We start from the raw sequence: 20,243 nt of genomic DNA on the forward strand, positions 1-20,243 counted from the left end.
TTTTATAATATTTTAATAACTGTAAAATATTCCATTATGTTAATTTAACCAACTTATAGTTATTGAATGCTTGCACTGTCTTATAGCATAACTTAAAAATAACCACATGCTTTGTCATATTTAGCTAAAGTTCATGTATTCAGAAAAGTCATTATTTTAAAAAGATATCATTCATTTATTCATGAGAGACACAGAGAGAGAAGCAGAGACATAGGCAGAGGGAGAAGCAGGCTCCCTACAGGAAGGAACTCGATCCCAGGACCCCGGGATCATGACCAGAGCCGAAGGCAGATGCTTAATCAATGAGCCACCCAGGCATCCTAGAAAAGTCATTTCTAATGTTGAATGACAAGTTTCTCTCCGTCACTAGATTGTTGGGTTTTTTTGTTTTACTCTCTTACCTGCCCCGAGGACATTCCACAAGTTGGAATCTTCAGCTATTGATACTTCCTACATTTCTCTACTGGGCTACTTCATTCAGATATATAGCACAAGTCATCTTAACTTCTAGGTGAGTAACTCCCAGATGAGTACCTCACACTTTGTTTTCTCTATCCTATGGATATCCAACCATAATCATACCTCCCCTTCTCTTTACGTCCAACCCTTCCTCATAATTCTCTGTTTACTGCAAAGATTCTATCATGGCCCCAATCATTTTAGCCTATAAAGGTTAAATTACCTCTGAATGCCCTCCAAGAAGGTATAGTCCTCTTTGACAATGTGATTTCAGGCTTTGTTTCTTTTCATCATCACTGCCACCTCCTTAGATCAAGTCACTTTCTCCTTACCCTGATTTATTGTAAGTTTCCTCAGTGATTTCTCTGTCCCTATGGGCTACCCTCTCCATTTCAATTCCATCTGCATCCTCTGATGCATAAGTATCCCCTCTCCTTTGCTTTCAAAGTCTTTTCATTCTACCTTCTTTTTCCCCATATTTTACATAAATAGGTGCAAGTCTCTCCAAACTTAAAAAAAAAAAAATTAAAGATTTGTGACTCAGGACAAATTTATCACCTGCTCTGTTACCTCAAATTTACCCATAACCTGTCATTTTAGCTTCAGCCCACTCCACTATACTAAACTTTTCATTTAGCCTCAGTGACTTCTAGTTGACAAATCCAGTGGACACTTCACAGTCCCTAAGTCACCAGATTCTTGCCTACATTTGGTTGTTGATGATTTACTCTTAAAGCTCTGCTGGTTCTCTCTATAACTTCCTATACCATCTCTTCTGAGAACTCCCCATCTTAGCCACGTTAAGTATTGGTGTTTTTTAGGGTTTCGTTCTCAGCCCTTTGTTCTTTTCTGTATGTTCATTATCTACTTTGGTCATTTTAATACTTAGAAGCTTAGGACTTCTAAATCCTTTTATTTCAACCTTATACTTGTGTTTGTTTGTGCCTGTTGGATATTCCCCTGAATGCTCTACCTATGGCACCCCAAACTGAAAGTATCCTTTCTCCCCTAAACCTGTTCTTAGTGTATTGTTTATCTCAGGTGATGGCTTACTCCATTATTCAAGTCAGAAAGGTGAAGGTTGTCCTTCATTTCCCTGTCTCTTTCCTCATTTCCCCTCTCCCCTTATCCAACTCATCACTGCATCCTACAGTATCAACAACTAAACCAGAACTATAATTTCCTAACCATCTTTTTGTTCCTTTTGCATGTGTACTTTATAAGTTGTGGCATGTCCATGAATTTCTTGCTCTTGAATCTGAATATCCTGTTTATACCTTTGCCCAGCTAACAAATAAAATTAGCATTATATTCCATTTTTCATAATAAAAAACACAAATATCGTAATACCTGGAAGAAGATGTAGTGGCTACCAAATTTGCCAATATGCAGGACATCTTTGAATAAAGACATATTAGAACATGACAACATTTTTTCTAACCACTTACTTAACAAGAACTTGTAGCAGTCAGTCTTACATCCTATTAAGCTTTGCCTTTCACTTGGCCTTGCTCTACAAAACATGCTTGTTTCCTCCTTTCATTCAAGAAGCTTTACTACCTGCCCACTGAATCTTACATCCTGGATGCTGTTTGGCGAATAAATGTATTGCTTTTACCCAGAGCTCAAGTGAACTTTATTCTGGATACCAAATTTATCACCCCTTTTGAACATCTCCAATTGTCAGTCTGTGTTACAGAAATACTTCAATAATTTTTAGTATTTCAAAGGAAAGTTTTACTTTGTTATATTAGCTTAGCTGAGGATTCTACATTTACCAATAGCTGGCAGCATAGTTTCAGAGCAGCAATTTAAAAATAGAAAAATTGTTTTATTTTCAGAAGATTCCTAATGGACGTATTTGGGTTTCTTCTTAATTTGTTTTTCTTCTGTGTGTGTAGAGCTGTCTTTCTTAAGGCTTATATGGAAAGATAGGCATATCCTCAAATTGAAGTTCGTTTCCTTGCATATGAGCGTAGGCTGATAATGAAATTGGGGAATTCAAAGGAAGAGTTAAGGACAGTCTAGAAGAGCAGAACTCACTGGAGATAGAAATGACTAAAGTGGACACACAAGCTCTAAGAGCAGCCAGGGAGAAAATCAAACTTCAAGTTAAATGATCCATCAGCTACCTTTCTTAATGAGAAATAAGACAGATGCACACAGTATATTAACAACCTAGGATAAACCAAGCTTTGTCAATGGTATCAAGAAACAACAGTAACTTTATAATCTTGAAAGAGAAATTAAAACGAGCCTCAAAAGGCTGCATGCTTAAATGTATAAATACCAGCCTGTTCAGAGAAGAGGCATTTGATATGTGCATTTTACATGTTATGTCTTTTAAATATTCCCCCTGGGGTTTTTAATGGGTTCACATTTTCTGCAATTATCTTTTTTTATTAACAGCTTTATTGAGATAGAATGTACACACCATACAATTCACCCATTCACTATATACTATTCAGTGGCTTTTAGTATATTCATATAGTTGTGCCTCCATCACCACAGTCAGTATTAGAACATTTTCATTACACTGGAAAGAAATCCCACTTGCCTTAGTCATCAGTCTCCAATCTCACCAGCCCTAGGAAATCACACATAAGTCTCTCTAGTTTTGCCTATTCTGGACATTTTATGTAAATACAATCAAACAATGCATGATATTCTAGACTAACTTGTTTGACTTAGCGTAATGTTTTCAGGGTTCATCCATTTGGTAGCATGTACCAGTACCTCATTTCTTTCTGCTGTTGAATATATTCCGTAGTATGGATATACCACATTTTATTCATTCATCATGTGAATGAACATGATATGTGGGTTGTTTCTACTTTTGGGCTATTATGAATAATACTACTATGAACATTCATATAAAAGCTTTTTTGGAGATGTGGTTTCATTTCTCTGATATATACCTAGGAGTGGAATATACTTAAGAACGGAGCCATTTGAGGAACTACCAGGCTGCTTTCTAAAGCAGCTGTGCCATTTTCTTTCTCACCAGCTGTGTATGAGGGTTCCAGTTTTCCCACATCCTCACCAGCATTTATCTTTCTTATTGTAGCCATCCTAATGAATATGAAATGTTATCTCATTCTGTTTTGCTGTTTCCTAAAGGACTAATGATTTTGAGCTTCTCATGTGCTTATTGGCCACTGTGTATCTTTCTTCCATGATTGTTCATTTAGATCCTTTGCCCACATTTAAAATTGAGTTATTTGCTTTTGTATTATTGAGATACAAGAAGTCTTTATATATTCTACATACAAGTCCCTTGTCAGATACATGATTTGCAAAAGTCATCTCTCATGCTGAGTCATCTTTTCACTTTCTTGGTGTCATTTGAAGCATAAATGTTTTTCATTTGATGATGTCAAGTTTAGTTTTTCTTTTGTTGCTTGTGTTTTTGGTTTTTCTCATGAAGGAGTAACATTTTAAAAGCTTTATTGAGGTTTAAAAGCTTTATTGAGGTTTAATTGACACAAAGTAAAGTACACATCTTTAAAGTATTTACATTGATAAGTTTTTGCATATACCACCTATGCAAATATCACTACAATCAATTAAAGAGCATATACAGAACTCACAAAAGTTTCTTTTTACCCCTTGGCAATCTACCCTTCCACTCCTTCTACCCCTTTAACCCTTCCTTCATCCCACAGGCAACCACTAGTTTTCCTTTTGTCACTGTAAATTAGATTGCATTTTCTCTTATTTTATATTAATGAAGTCATGGGCTTTATGTTCTTTATGCCTGGGTTCTTTCACTCACCATTATAATACTGAGATTCATCTATACTGTTAAACATATCTTAGTTCATGGTTGCTTATGGCAGAAGAGTATTCCATTGTACAGATATATCACAGTTTGCTTATTATATCCATTTACATGTTGCTGGACATTAGGTTTTTATCAGGTTATTACAAATAATCTGCCATGATCATTCTTGTAAAAGTCATTGTATAGATGTAAGCTTTTATTTGTCTTGGGCAAATACCAAGGAATGGAATATCTGGCCTTTGGGAAGATGTGTGTTTAACTTTTTGAGAAAATGCCAAACAGTTCAGTTGGTTCACCTTTTCAACATTGGTATGATCAGTCTTTTTAATTTTGGCTATTTTATTTGTAGTGTAGCTCTTCGTAGTGTTAATTTCAGTTCCTCTAATAACTGATGATTTTTTAAGATTTTTTCATATAATTATTTGCTTTTCATAGATCTTTGATGACGTGTCCAAATCTTTTGCCCATATTTTATTTAGGATATTTGTTTTCTTAATTGAGTTTTGTAAGTTTTTCATATACAAATCCTTTATTACTATTATTTGCAATTTTTTTTTTCATCTCTGGCTTAACTCTTTGTACTCTGAACACTGTCTTCCACAGGGCAATAAGTGCTTAATTTTTTAAAAGTCTATAAATTTTTCTTTTATGGATTTTGATTTTTAGTGTTATATCTAAGAAATCTTTACCTAACTCAGTCACAATGAGTTATGCCTTCTAGAATTTTTTTAAAGTCCTTCATTTTACATTTAGGTCTATGATCCATTTTAAGTTAATCTTTCTATATGGTACAAGATATGGGGGGAAAAAAGAAGGTAATTCCTTTTTTCTATTCAATTGCTTTTGAACTTTGATGAAAATCAGTTGGCCATATGTGTGTCAGTAGGTATATTTCTTCACTTTATTCTGTTCCAATGATCTGTTGTTCATCTTTGCAGAAATACTACAATGGTTTGACAGTTGTTTACTTATAATGAGTAGTAAATTCAGATAGTGTAAGTCCTCCAGCTTTATTCTTTTTCAGAGCTATTTTGGCTATTTTACATATTTGGTATTTTCTATGAATTTTAGGCTATTTGTAATTTTTGCAAAAAAAAATATTTTTAAGTCTGCAGAGATTTGGATTGGTATTATAGTAACCCTCTCCCTTTATCCATGGGGAGTATGTTCCAAGACTACCAGTGGATACCTGAAACTGCAGATGTACTGAACCATATTTTTTTCCTATATATACATAACTATGATGAAGTATAATTTCTGAATTAAGCATAGTAGATTAACAATAATTAATAACAAAATAGAATTATATAATACATAACTATGATGAAGTTTAATTTCTAAATTAAGCATATTACATTAACATAATAACAAAATAGAATTATAATACATAACTATGATAAAGTTTAATTTCTAAATTAAGCATAGTAGATTAATAATAAAAAGAATTATAATACATAACTGATAAAGTTTAATTTCTAAAGTAAGCATAGTAGATTAACAATAATTGATAATAAAATAGAATTATAATATACTATAATAAAAGTTAAGTGAATGTGATCTTTGTCTCACAAAATGTTTTATTGTACTGTACTCACCTTTCTTGTGATAATGTAAGATAATAAAATCCCTGCATGATAAGTTGAAGTGAAGTGAATGATGTAGACATTGTTATGTAGTATTAGGCTACAATTGGACCTTTTAATATATGTCAGAAGTAGGGTTGTCTCCTTCTGGACCACAGTTGATTGGGAGTAACCAAAACCATTAAAAGTGAAACTGTTGATAAGGGGCTACTCCTGTACATTGACTCTGTAAATCAATGTGAAAATAGTTGATATCTTAACAAAATTGAGTTTCTGAACCCATGAACTCTGTGTGTTTGTGTCTTTGTGTCAATTTGTCTTTTTACCACGTTATAGCTTTCTTTGTACTTCTTTTGTCAGATACCTACATGTTTCATTTTTGTGATTTTATCACTGGTGCTTTTTTATTTCAATTCCTAATTGTTGTTTGCTAATATATAGAAATACAGTTGACTTTTGTATATTAATTTTGTGTTCTGCTACCTAGCTCAACTTATTAGTTCTATACTAGGTTTTCTTCTAGATATGATAGGGTTTTCTAAATAGGTGGTCAGATAATTTATAAATAAAGACAGTTTCACTTCTTACTAATCTTGATGCCTTTTATTGTTTTTCTTGTCATTTACAATGGCTAGAACTTATAGTACACTGTTGAATGGAAGTGGTGAAGGCAGACATCCTTGCCTTGTAGAAATAAGGATCTTAGAAGGACAGTCTTTCAAAATTAGTATGCTGTTTGTTATAAGTTATCTGTAGATACCCTTTGTCATGTTGAGAAAGTTCCTTCCATTCCTAGTTTGCAGAGTTTAGATCTGAAATGGATATTGGGTTTTGTCAAATATTTTTTCTGTTCTTATTGAAATGATTGTGTGGATTTCCTGCTACTAATCTACCGAATCACTGATTCATTTTAAAATATTTAACCAACTTTGCATTCCTGCAACAAACCCTTAATTGGTCATAATTTTTATCTTTTTTATGTATCCACAGTTTTCATGTCACTTGTTCTCTGAAACATGTCCATATCAGAACCATATCCTCTCTTTGCATGGTTCTCTGGTAAATCATGAAGCAGAGACATGGTTCCAAAATGCACAAGTATCCGTGAACATTGTACTGTATAAAGCAAATCTGAATGTACTGTTAGATTTTATTTAATTTTGTTAAAATACTTGTGACTGTGTTCATTTGTAATATTAGTCTATAGTTTTCTTGTGATATCTGTCTAATTTTCATATAAAATTCAGTATCAGAGAATGAGTTGGGAAGCATGTCTCCATTGTTTCTTTAGGAGTTTGTGTAGAATTGGTATTATATTTAAATATGCAGTATAGGGGATCCCTGAGTGGCTCAGCAGTTTAGTGCCTGCCTTTGGCCCAGGGCGTGATCCTGGAGTCCCGGGATCAAGTGCCACATCGGGCTCCCGGCATGGAGCCTGCTTCTCCCTCCTCCTGTGTCTCTGCCTCTCTCTCTCTCTCTCTCTCTCTCTGTCCATGTCTATCATAAATAAATAAATAAATAAATAAACAAATAAATAAATAATCAGTATAATTCATAAGTGAAGCCATCCTGGACTTGGACTTTTTCAGATTTTTTTAGAAGATATAAAACTATAATTTCAATTTCTTTATCCATTTCATCTTCAGTGCACTTTTGGTAACTTGTGAGTTCCAAGGAATTTGTTCATTTCATCCAATTTGTCAATTATATTGGTACAAAGTTTTTGTTTGGTACATTCCTTTATTATCTTTTAATACTGGTAAACTCTGTAGTGGTATTACCTCTCTCATTCACAATAGCTGTACTTTGTGTCTTCCCCCATTTCAGTTGGAAGTTTATCAGTTTTAAAATTTTCTTCCCAAAACCATTTTTTTGTTTCATTGATTTTCTTTATATTGTTTTTGTTTTCTACTTCGTTGATTTCCTCTGTGTTTCCTTTCTTCTGCATATTTCCTATTTCATTTGCTGTTCTATTTCTACTTTCTTAGGAAAGAAACTGACTGTGGTGAGTGTTTTGAGACTTTTCTCCTTTTCTAATAAAGTAGTAATAAAGCTATAAATTTGCCTCTAAATACTATTTTAGTGACATAGTATAAATTCTTAATATGTTGTATCTTCATTTTCATCAAGTACTTTGTAATTTCCTTTTTGATTCCTTCTTTTACTCATAGATTTTTAGTAGTAGCACTTCATTTAATATCCAATTATATTGGAGATATTTTTGGATGTCACTGTTACTAATCTTTTTTCTATTTTCCCAGCCTTATGAGATATAACTTATATATAACATTGTATAAATTTAAGATGTACAGTGTGATGATAAACATATCATCATGCACGTATATTGCAAAATGTTTCCTGCATTAAGGTTAGTTAATATTCTTCATTTCACGTAATGACCATTTTCTTATTCATGTTGTTATAGGAAGAACATTAAAGCTTTATTCTCATAACAGCTTTCAACATACATACAGTATTGTTAACTCTAGTCACCATGTTGTACATTAGCCTCTGAATATAATCATTTTACAAGTGAAAATTTGCATTCTTTAACCAACATCTCCCATTTCCCCTACCCCTGGCAACCACTGTGCTACTCTGTTTCTATAAGCTCAGTGTTTTTAGATTATACATATAAGATTATACAGTATTTGTCTTTCTGTGTCTGGCTTATTTCATTTAGCATAATATTCTCCAGATTCATCCATATTGTTTAAATGTCTTTCTTATTTAAGGCTGAATAATAATCCAGCATACATGCCTGTGCATGCCCCATTCTCCATTCATCAGTTGACGGACATTTAGATTGTTTCCTTATTTTAGCTATTGTAAATATAACTGCAGTGAATATGGGACTTCAAATATATCTTTGAAATCCTGATTTCAGTTCCTTTCAATATATACCCAAAACATGGAATTGCTGTATCATAATAGCTCTGTGCTTAATTTTTCTGAGGTGCCTCCATATTCCTTGCTATGGTTGCTATACCTGTGTATACTCCCAACAGCAGTGTTGTCTTTTCCCTTTTCTGCCTTTATTTAAATTAGGTGAGCATTTTTTATGATTCCATTTTGTCTTTTTTGTTGTTAAATTATAAACTATAAATCTTGTCATTTTAGTGGATGCATCTTAACTTACTCCAGTCTGTCTTCCAACAATATTGTACCACTTCATTTACAACTGAAGACACATTTTCATTTTCCCTCCTGGCCATAGTGCTCCTATTTGACATGTTCTATGTCTCCTTATGTCGTTCACATCACACTTATTTAATTATCAATTATCTTTAAAGAGACTTCAATAATAAGAAAAAATATTTTTTATTTGCCCACATATTTAACATTTTCACTGTTCTTCATTCCTTTGTGTAAGTGTAGTTTTCATTTGGTTTCATTTTCCATCAACATGATGGACTCGCTTTAACATTTCTCACATTTCCATGAAGAAAAATATTGATATAAATGACTATATGATATTATAAACTTTTCCGTGAAGAACATCATAAATTTTTAAAACAAAATAAAAGGCTGGAGCAAAATGTTTGCAACATATCAATAACAATAGCCATATATAATAATAATAACAGCATATATTGAATGTGTGCTGTGCAGTGTCTCAGGCACTTTACAGAACTCTTTACTGTGTACTTTCTCATTTAATCCTTTCAACAGCCATTTGAATTAACATACTATTTTTGCCCTTATGTTACAAATAATGGTATCAAAGTAACAGGTAAGGTGTTAATGCCCTAACAATCCGAGATGTCCTAAAAATTAATAATTTAAAAATATACTAAGTGCCAATTCCCAGAAGAAACACAAATAGTTGATAAATACAAAAATAATCCTCAGGGGCTCCTAGGTGGCTCGTTTAAGCATCGTATTCTTGGTTTCAGCTTAGGTTGTGATCTCAGGGCTGTGAGATCAAGCCCTGTGCTTGGAGTCTGCTTGGGATTCTTTCCCTCTTCTTCTCCCTCCCCCTCTGCCCCTCCTCCCACTTACACACACACTCTCTCTCTCTCTAATAAAGAAATAAAATCCTTTTTAAAAAAAAAAAATTTAAAGCAATGATTTAGCTGCTCTTACACTCAGGAGAATAAGATTTTAAGCTACCCAATTGGCAAACATAAAAAGCAGTGAGGCTAATATTGGCAAGATATGAAAAAGGATATACTCATATACTACTAGAAGTACAAATTGGTACATTTTAGAAGTACAAATTGGTACATTTTTTAAGCTACCCAATTGGCAAACATAAAAAGCAGTGAGGCTAATATTGGCAAGATATGAAGAAGGATATACTCATATACTACTAGAAGTACAAATTGGTACATTTTAGAAGTACAAATTGGTACGTTTTTTAAGCTACCCAATTGGCAAACATAAAAAGCAGTGAGGCTAATATTGGCAAGATACGGAGAAGGATATACTCATATACTACTAGAAGTACTAATTGGTACCTTGGTACATTTGGCTTTAGCAAGGGACATTTAAAATATGCATATTCTGGGCAGCCTCGGTGGCTCAGCGGTTTAGCACTGCCTTCAGTCCAGGGCATGATCCTGGAGACTAGGGATTGAGTCCCACGTCAGGCTCCCTGTGTGGAGCCTGCTTCTCCCTCTGCCTTTGTCTCTCTCTCTGTGTGTCTCTCATAAATAAATAAATAAATAAATAAAATCTTTTTTAAAAATATGCATATTCTTAGACCAGATAACTGAGTTTGTAAATCTTAGTACAAACTCCCAAGGGAAAATAACATTTATATGAGTGTGAAAATGTGATATGCTATAATGGAGAACAATTGAAGACTACCTATCAACAGCAGGGTGTTGAAACAAGTGATGGCTTAGCCATATTGTGGAGTACCCCCTGAAAAAAATGCACATATGGAGAAACCAGCAATATGATGGGCTGCTCCTAGGAGATATAAACCACAACTTCTCTGAGGGAACTTTTCAGAATAGATATCAAAAGTCCTTATTCAGGTGATATCCCTTTCCCCCATGAATGCTGTCTTATTGATGTAAAGAAATAAGTTGCAGAAAAATCTGTGTACTAGAACCAAGGGAGGAAGAAGGGATGGACCTGGCAACTCCACATAAGAGGAGAGAGGCCAGCAACAAGGTAGCCCCTGAGAATTTTTGCCAAAGGCTCACAGAGGATAGCCAACAATTTAATTTTTTTATGACACAGTACAATTATCAATAAAATGTGAGGGTTTTTTCATATCAGTTCACTATATACTATTTATCATCTCTTTGATTCTAGGAAATACAGCACAGCTGATACTATACAGCACTGATGTGTTATATTAACTAAATGCCTTTCCTTTATCTTACAGCAATCAGCAGGCCTTTTTACTGGAGAATGTTCCTTGTAATAATGCAAGCTGTGAGGGGGCACATCGTATGTTTAGAGTCTACTGGGAGCTCATGGACCTAAATCAAATCAGAGATGCCATGGTTGCCACCTTCTTTGACATTTATGAAGATGTGAGTTCAGAGCTCTCCTCTGTATTTGGAGTCTAATTGCCATCCACTTCGTCTCGCTTTCGCTTCACCCTGTTTAACCAGAAAATGTAGATGAGATAATGAAAGCAAATGAGTTAATTAAAGAAAGCCCCTTTTAATGTTAAATGGCACAGGGAACAAATTTATTGACACTACTAGCTGATCAGTACAGTGAAATATGAAAACGCCTTTATCTCATTTTGTGCTATTTAGATTAAACCCCTAGAGATTCATGCTCTGAAGCTGGCAAGTGTGCATGTGCATCAGTAGACAAAAGCATAGCCAACAGATTCTTAATCTGTACAAGATCATAGAAGAATGAATGCAGTACTCCCTTTTAAATCTGTGAACTAGAAGTAGCATCTATTGCCAGAGATTCCTGTGACTCTGTCTTCAGTTGCCAGGTGACAAGGAAAGGCCCTCAGGGCTCTGGTTTCCTCCGTTCTAATGTGAAAAGCCAGTTTACCACTCAGAAAAATAATACATTGTGATAAAAATGTGTTAAATTCTAGAGTTAATATATCACAATATATCCTTGTAAAATAACCTGATTATTTTAAAAAATTCAAAGTCCATCAGGATATTTATGTCTCCTCCTAATCCCATTTTTGGTTTTGTTTTGTTTTTTTTTAACAGGCTGATTCTCAATTATATGCACTGTCCAGGTTCTTGTTTTCTTCTTTCTGCTACCAAATCTCAACGTTATTTCACTTTTTATTAACAGTTAACAAGCATAAAAGTAATTAGCAAAAATACCATAAGGGAAAAGTCAAGAGGACTGAAGAGGGGCAAAGGGACAGGGAGAGAGATAATCCTATGCAAGATTCCACAGCCGGTGCAGAGCCCAACGTGGGGCTAGATCTCACAACCCTGAGATCATAACCTGAGCCAAAATCAAGAGTTGGAGGCTTAACCACCTGAGCCACCTAGGAACCCCTACAAAGTTTTTAATTTCTGTACATAGTCAAGTGAAATTTATATTCTGGAAAATAAACTTAATATGAAAGAACCAAATAGTATCTTTAATATAAAAAGAGAGTTTATACAAACTAACATAAGTCACCAGAAAGTCCCACTGGAAAAAACAGAACATAATCAATTTACAGAAAAAACACATGTGGCCAGTATATTAAAAAAATATGGTAAATGATCCATACCATTAAGAATCAGTGGAATGGATTACCCTTGTGGTGAGCATAGCACAAGGTATACAGTTGAGTCACTGTGTTGTAGCCCTGAAACTAATGTCGTATTATATGTCAAGTATATTCAAAACAATTTTATAAGTAAATAAAGTAATCAACAAAATGGAAATTTAAATGATCATACCTTTTTTCCCCAATAAAATCAACAAAACTTCCCTCTTTTTTAGGGAAAAATAATGTTAATATGCTATGGTTATCAGGACAGATAAAAAGGTGCTCTGTTTCTCTAATGGTTGAAGACAGTTTAGTGGTCCATTTCATAGGCCTTAAAAAATTCACGCAGGAGCTCCTGGGTGGCTCACTTGGTCAAGCTTCCAACTCTTGATTTTGGCTCAGGTCATGACCTGAGGGTTGTGGGAGTCTGAGCTCAGTGGGGAGTCGGCCTCAGATTCCCCTTCTCCTTACGCCCCTCCCCTTACTGGCACACTCTCCCTTTCTCTAAAATAAATAAGTAAAGCTTTTTAAAAAAATAAATAAAATTAAGTAAAGTAAAAATTCTTGCAATTATGACTGAAAGAAAATATATAACAGTTACCTCCAGAGATTAAAATTACAGATTTTGTTTTGTTTTGTTTTTCATTTTGTTTATTGTTTACTATTCTGAGGGTTTAGGGTTTTGTGAGGTTTTTTTTAAGTTTTTATGTAAATTCCAGCTTAATATTAGTTTCAGGTGTACAATTTAGTAATTCAACAATTCCTTACAACACTTGATACTTGTGACAAATGCACTCTTTATCCCTATCATATCTTTCCCCCACCCCTCCCACTTCCGCTCTGGTAACTCATCAGTTTGTTCTCTAGAGAAAAGAATCTATTTCTTGATTTGCCTCTCTCTCTCTCTCTTTTAAGGTTTTATATTTTTAATAGTATTTTTATTTTAAACATCAAGTTGAGTAAGGTTTATATTTATATGATAAACATGCAGGTATTTTCGTTATTTTTTCAGTTACTGATTTGTTCTTAGAACTTTTGTGTATGTTTTTTTTTCCAGGGAATCTTGGACATTGTAGTACTAAGTAAAGGATATACAAAGAATGATTTTGCCATCCATACACTAAAAAATAATTTTGAAGCAGATGCTTATTTTGTTAAAGTCATTGGTGAGTATTTATTTTATATGTTTTATTATCAATTATTAACATTTAATTTTTGTATTCTATCAATGCAAATATTCCAAAGAATAAAGAGACACTCCTACATAACCTATATATAACTCTCCAAATCAGGAAATCAACTTTGTTGCAACACTGCCATCTTCTACATAGACCCTGTTCAAATTTTTCAGCTGTCCCAATAATGATTTTTTTCTGTTCCAGGATTCTTTTTTTTTTTTTTTTTTTCCTGTTCCAGGATTCTATCCAGGAATTGCTACTGCATTTAGTGGTCACATCTTTGCAAACTTATTCAGTCTAGAATTCCTTTTTCAAGTCTTTATCAATTTTTTAAAATACAGGCTTCATTCTGTAGTATAACCCTGTTTCTTCTTTTTCCACTCAGATCATACATTCTCTGTAGAAATTTCACTGCATGGAATGGCAGAACTGATGCTCTTCACTTCTCAGTTGTTATATCAGGAAGCACATGGTGTTGACCTGTCTCACCACCATAATGTTCATCTTCACCTTCTGGTCATCTTATTGACCACCAGGTCTGTCCATCTTAAGTTCATTGTTTCCCTCTTTGTAATCGCCATCTCTAAGATAGTTGTCAAAGAGTGATTCTCTATTCTCAACATTCCTTCTACATTTATTAGTTGGCATTCTACTATAAGGAAGATCTTTTGCTTCTCTCCCATGTATTTATGTATTCACTTATTAGTGTAGATGGATGTATTCATATTACATTCAATAAATAAAATAATATCTCTTAATGCTCAAGGTAGTCCCAGTAGAACCAGGTAGGAGCTCCTTCAGGCTGGCTCCTGTATCTTTTTAACACGTTATCTGAGATAGAAAGATATTCCAGGTTCATCTTATACCTCCCTTGCCCTAATTTTTGAATCTGACCTCTCTCCAAGGAGCCTTGTTTCTATTTTCCTTTTGTAGTGGGTGGTATTTAAAAACCAAGTTCTAGATTCCCGGTGTGCTTGATTGTTACTGAGTTGTCATCTCCTCTGGTTTCCCTCAATAGGCAGAGCTAGGAAATATAGAAATGGCTTTATATACACAACATACAAATATACCCATCTAACTCTATGTTTGTATATATGTATACAGATATTTACTTACTCTAAAACCATGAATTTATGCCATTACCCCCTTTTCTAATCCAACACAGCATTTCAAGGGTTCTTTCTAATCCTTTCTGTCTATAGAGATCTTTAGCAGTGAGAAACTCAGGTCTCACTTTCCTCAGTAGATAGGCTTCAGTTTGCTCATTGTTACCTCTTCCCAATCATGCTGTCTCCTCCACCTGACACCCATGTTCACATCGAGATCCTGTACATTTTTTGTTAAGTATATGGCTAGATATTTTATTTTCTTTGAAGTTATTACAAATGTTGTGTTTTTAAGTTTGGTTTCCATGCATTTGTTTTTAGTAAATAGAAATACAATTGATTTTTGCGTGTTAATCTTGTATACTGCAACCTTGCTCAACTTACTTATTGATTCCTGAGGGTCTTTTAAGATTCAATAGGATTTTCTGTATAGACAATTATGTTATCTTCAAAAAGACAGTTTTATTTCTTCTTTCCAATCTATACCTCTTTTCTTCTTGTTCTGCCTAAAATTTCCATTACCATGTTGAATAAGATTGATGCCAAGGGACATCCTTGCCTTGTTTCTGATCTTGGGGGAAGTATTCCATCTCTCACCCTTCAGTATGATATTATTAGCTGTGGGTTTTTGTAGATGCTCTGTATTGTGTTAAGTAAGTTTACCCTCTGTATTGTGTTAAGTAAGTTTACCCTATCTCTAATTTGCTGAATTTTATCATGAACTGTTCTTGGAAGGTAACTGTGTTTGTGTATTACTATTAGTACACTTGACACCAAGACAGCCATCAAGACAGTTCATTTGTTAACGAAATGGCACATATTTATAAATGACAGAAAATGTAATTGTCTTTTCTAACCAGCATATTAAAACTGTAAACTAAAGGTAACTCCCATCTTCATTACTGTTCTAGTCTAAGAATATGGATATTATGAGTTTACCCATTTCTACACTTTTTTTTTTTAAGATTTTATTTATCTATTCATGAGAAACAGAGAGAGAGAGAGGCAGAAACACGGGCGGAGAGAGAAGTAGGCTCCATGTGCAGGGAGCCTGATGTGGGACTTGATCCTGGGTCTCCAGGATCAGGCCCTGGGCTGACGGCGGTGCTAAACCACTGAGCCACCTGGGCCTCCTGCATTTCTACACTTTTTATGCATATGATTGTATGTTCTCCTTTCCCATTTTGAAGGAGGTATGATTTGGCTAATTTAGAGCTTTAAAAAAAATTTAAATTTTGCTGTATATTTGCTGTATACCTACTTTAAAGTGTATTTTTTTCCAAGTAGTTTTCTTTCAACTTTAATCCTCTTTTTATCTGAAAGACAAAGAATCCTTAAAATTTTTGTTAATCCTAAATGTATGTGTAATTAGAATAACCTGGTTCAATTCACTGAATTGAAACAAGCACTGTTGAAGTAAGAGTTTGGAATTTGGTCACCTACAGGTAAATAAGTCTAGTATACCCATTGACTAATGCAAACTTTGGTTGCCAAGGGGAGATTCAACAAATGCATACATCTCAAAATATCTATTCTATTCCCTTGGATCATTAGAATCATCCTTTGTGAATGACAGCACACTCCTAGTCCCCGTTGATTTTAATATGTAACACATAATCTCCTCTTTACCCCTAACTCCATCCATTCCAGGATATTTGAGAAGCACTCTGAAATATAGACTGACTTACTTAGACCACTTGCTTAACATCTTTCTCCTATAGTATACAGTGGTAGTCTAAGCAACTTGAGAGAAATGTCTGTGTCTTATTTGTCTTTGATTCCCCAGTGCCTAACACAGGGCCTGACATATAGGAGGCATTCGGGAAATTTATGTTAAACAAATGGCCAGGTACTTTCCAAGGCATGGATTGGCTATCTCAATTTAAAAGTATTACCTCTAGTACCCAGGCAACATTTGATGCTTCAGACCCCATTTTCTGTTTCTAGGAAGCATTCCACCAAAATACGAAAATCCAAATCAAGGACATATTCCCACCATTAGCTGTTTTCTGATCTCAGAGCTATGGTTAGTCAGTAGTTCATTTCTTGAAAAAAGAAGATTGAGCCTTAGTGAGTGAGTTACCTGCCTGCTTAAGTTCTCAAGTCCACCTATCTTTAGGATTCTCTATGACTAGAAAGTAACTTACTTGGGGCACCTGGGTGGCTCAGGCAGTTAAGCATCTGCCTTTGGTTCAGGTCATGATCCCAGGGTCCTGGGATTGAGCCCCACATCAGGCTCCCTGCTCAATGGGGAGCTGGTTTCTCCATCTCCCTCTGCCCTTCTCTGCCTTCTTGTGCATGCACTCTTACTCTCTCTTTTTCTCTCTCTCACTGAAATAAATAAGATCTTTAAGAAAAAAAAACTAACTTAATTTCCCAGTCTTATAAGCCAAAAATGTACAGAAAAAATATCATGACGTAAGAGAGGAGCTATCTCTCATGACCTTATAGGATGCTGTGAAAAATAACCTTTTTGTTCCAACCTAGAATAAATATTATTTGTTTCAAAAATTTATATTGAAACTCAAATTAATACTTCTCTTTCAAAATACTTTTTTTTTTCAGTTTAATGAGATAGGTATAGGATTTGTGTCCTTGATTTGAGTTTTGCCCGTATACTTCAAAGAAACTATTTTCTCAAGTTTAAAGCTTTCTGAAAACCAGACTTCTTGTTTAGTTCATCTGAATTTGAAGTGTTTATGTGTATGGCTGTATAAATTGAAAATTAATGCTTTCTAGTATAGATGTTACTCATTGAGTAGTAAGGAAAAGTTCCAGTGAAAGAGATAAGTTGTATACAGTTAGGACAAATCAAGTTCACCCTGCACTCAACAAGCTCTTTTATTCAAGCCTTAAAACTGCTTTTACACTTAAAATTATTTGTTTTGTGCTCTTAAAAAACATAATTGAGCTTTTGTATTACACTCCCAAATTTGTTAGTTAATATGAATGTGTGTGATGCTGTTATTTCCCATGTGTGCACCTGTAGACTCCCCTAGAGCAAAGGTTGTCAGTCATGTGAAATAGAAGTAAATCAGGGCATAAAATTTTCCTGCACTGATATGGAACTCAGATCCTCAGTTGCAATAATAGTAATAATAATAATAATAATAATGCTAAAGAGAAAAGACAATTTCTCAGTATGAAGCAGAAGCCAGTCTCACATTTTTTTTATATTGGTCATTTGGAAATTGTCCATGTGGAAAATGTTTACATATAATTTAGAATCCTCAATCCTTCCTTGGTATTTTATTCATTTACATTTTTACAAATTACAGAAAGATCAGGGAATTTAGAGATGGGAAAGGCCTCAGAAGGCATCTTGCCCAAGTGCACCCTAATGCAGCATCTCAGCCAGCTTCTGCTTAAATGCCTTGCAATAAAACTCATCTCCTCATAAAGCAACACACGCTTCTTTTATGAGTCAATTTAGCTTTTAGAACATTTATTTTGTATGAAGTCAAATATGCATATTGAGTAACTTCTGTCCATTGATACTAAAGTCTGGTATTTAGCAGGTCTTTGATTAATATCTACTGAATGACAAAACAATTAGTCCTACTAAGATTATTGCAGTTTTTGTCCTTACAATAGACCACAAATTATAACTATGGTAACAGAATACATAAATACATAATGGTCCTCCTCAGGAAAAAGTAAACTTATTTAAAGAATTAAATAATGAAGACAACAGACTATGTGAAAATGAAATGACATGTTCAAGGTGTTTCTTTAAAGTAATCCAGGGAAGTAGGAAATGGAATGTAGGTGTAACAAGATTGGCCATGTGTTGTTGACAACTGAAATTATGTGAAGTGTGAGGGGGGCGCTTTCTATCTCTAATTTTGTATAATTGGAAAAATTCCATGTAAGAAGTTTAAAAACATACGAGTCTCTTGAGAATCTGTAGCCTGTGACTTCCTAGCCTAAGTCACGGTGGGAACCACTGGGGCTCGAAAGCTGGGAACTGACCAGAGGTGGAAGAAGTATTTGAACAAGACGGTGGCTTTCAGGGTTCTCAGATAACACTGCTCAAGTGATGCCTTGGTGGTGAACTGTACCCACCTCTGTGAGAATCACTAGCAAGGGACCCTACAGGAGTCTCTGACTTACTCCTCTGGCCTCAACGTGGAGGAATCATCAGACTCTCTTAAGTCTGAACAGAGTTGTGCTTTCCAATGGGAAGAAGAGAAGGGGCATCACAGGGAGATACAACTTATTACACGATCTCACTGCTTTGCTGGGCCTTTTTGTGTTATTTCACCATGTGGATTCAGAGTGTTGGTTTTTGGCAACACTCTAAAGTTATTTAGAACACTGTCTAGGAGCACCAGCAAGTCCCCCATTTTACTTAGCTAGCTGGGACCTCCAACTGACAAATACATCTGTTCCCTGTGTGATCTTTCACACAGTTCCAGGAGTCCTTCATGTCCTCCTTGCTCCCTTGGCCCCATCAGGCTTGCCCTTGTTCTTAGCCGTCACCTTGAGATTCAGGGTTTCTCACTGGTCTCCTAGGGGGTCCATCCACATTGCCCCATTGATTCTCTGACCTTGTCAGCATTAATTGGCTATTTTCTCAATATTATTTACCTATTTAATACCCATTAGAAATTCCTCAAATAGCTGCCATTAATCACACACTTATTTTCAGATTTCTTTAATCATTGTAGTAATATTTAGGGATTAAGGAAGATAAATATATGTTTTGCATTTTAAATTATTTGCTAAAAGTTTTTTAAACATTTACCTAGAATCAAATATGCTTTTAGAGGTAAGACATCTCTGAATTTAGAATAAATTTTAACAACTTTACATGGTGTATAAAAATGTACATATGTGTATAAAAACGTATATGTGTATAAAACATATGCCTACCACATTTAATATTAGTTTGCACAGGTAGAGAACAGGATCAAAATTATGTGAAAGAGGGCAGCCCAAGTGGCTCAGCGGTTTAGCGCCACCTTCAGCCCAGGGTGTGATCCTGGAGATCCAGGATCGAGTCCCACGTCAGGCTCCCTGCATGGAGCCTGCTTCTCCCTCTGCCTGGGTCTCTGCCTCTCTCTCTGTGTGTGTCTCTCATGAATAAATAAATAAATAATCTTTTTTAAAAATTACATGAAAGATGACTCTTTATAAGTTTCTGTGTCTAAGTTCTTTTTGATGAGTGTATTTTTTTTAATTAAAGTAATTAAAGATAGGTAATCAACAGACATAAAAAGGTTTCCACAAAGTGTCTAAATAATGTCTGAATGGCAGGAATAGATGGGACAGGGGCTTTTATTTCCCATATGATATTTGATTATGGTATTTGCCTTATATTCACATGTCTTAAACCAAAACAAAAGACATTTTCAGAGAATGAATACAAGGAGACACCTATAATTCAGACAAGGATCTTTCATTTTTCTTCTTCCAAGATTTTATTTAAATTCTTTAACATTTAATGTACTGTTAGTTTCAGGAGTGGAATTTAGTGATTCG

The 20,243-nt window shown here is 34.6% G+C and overlaps 1 protein-coding gene across 1 annotated transcript in view; it reads left to right on the plus strand.

Moving 5' to 3' along the window:
* ITFG1 (integrin alpha FG-GAP repeat containing 1) overlaps window positions 1–20,243 on the plus strand; it is a 281,953-nt gene that overhangs the window by 180,611 nt on the left and 81,099 nt on the right. The window contains exons 11-12 of the mRNA XM_026014322.2: window positions 11,168–11,318; window positions 13,533–13,641. Coding sequence (XP_025870107.1) covers window positions 11,168–11,318; window positions 13,533–13,641 — 260 coding nt within the window. The remainder of the gene's footprint in view (window positions 1–11,167; window positions 11,319–13,532; window positions 13,642–20,243) is intronic.

This window comes from Vulpes vulpes, chromosome 2, assembly GCF_048418805.1.
Source record: "Vulpes vulpes isolate BD-2025 chromosome 2, VulVul3, whole genome shotgun sequence".
Classification (NCBI taxonomy): domain Eukaryota; kingdom Metazoa; phylum Chordata; class Mammalia; order Carnivora; family Canidae; genus Vulpes; species Vulpes vulpes.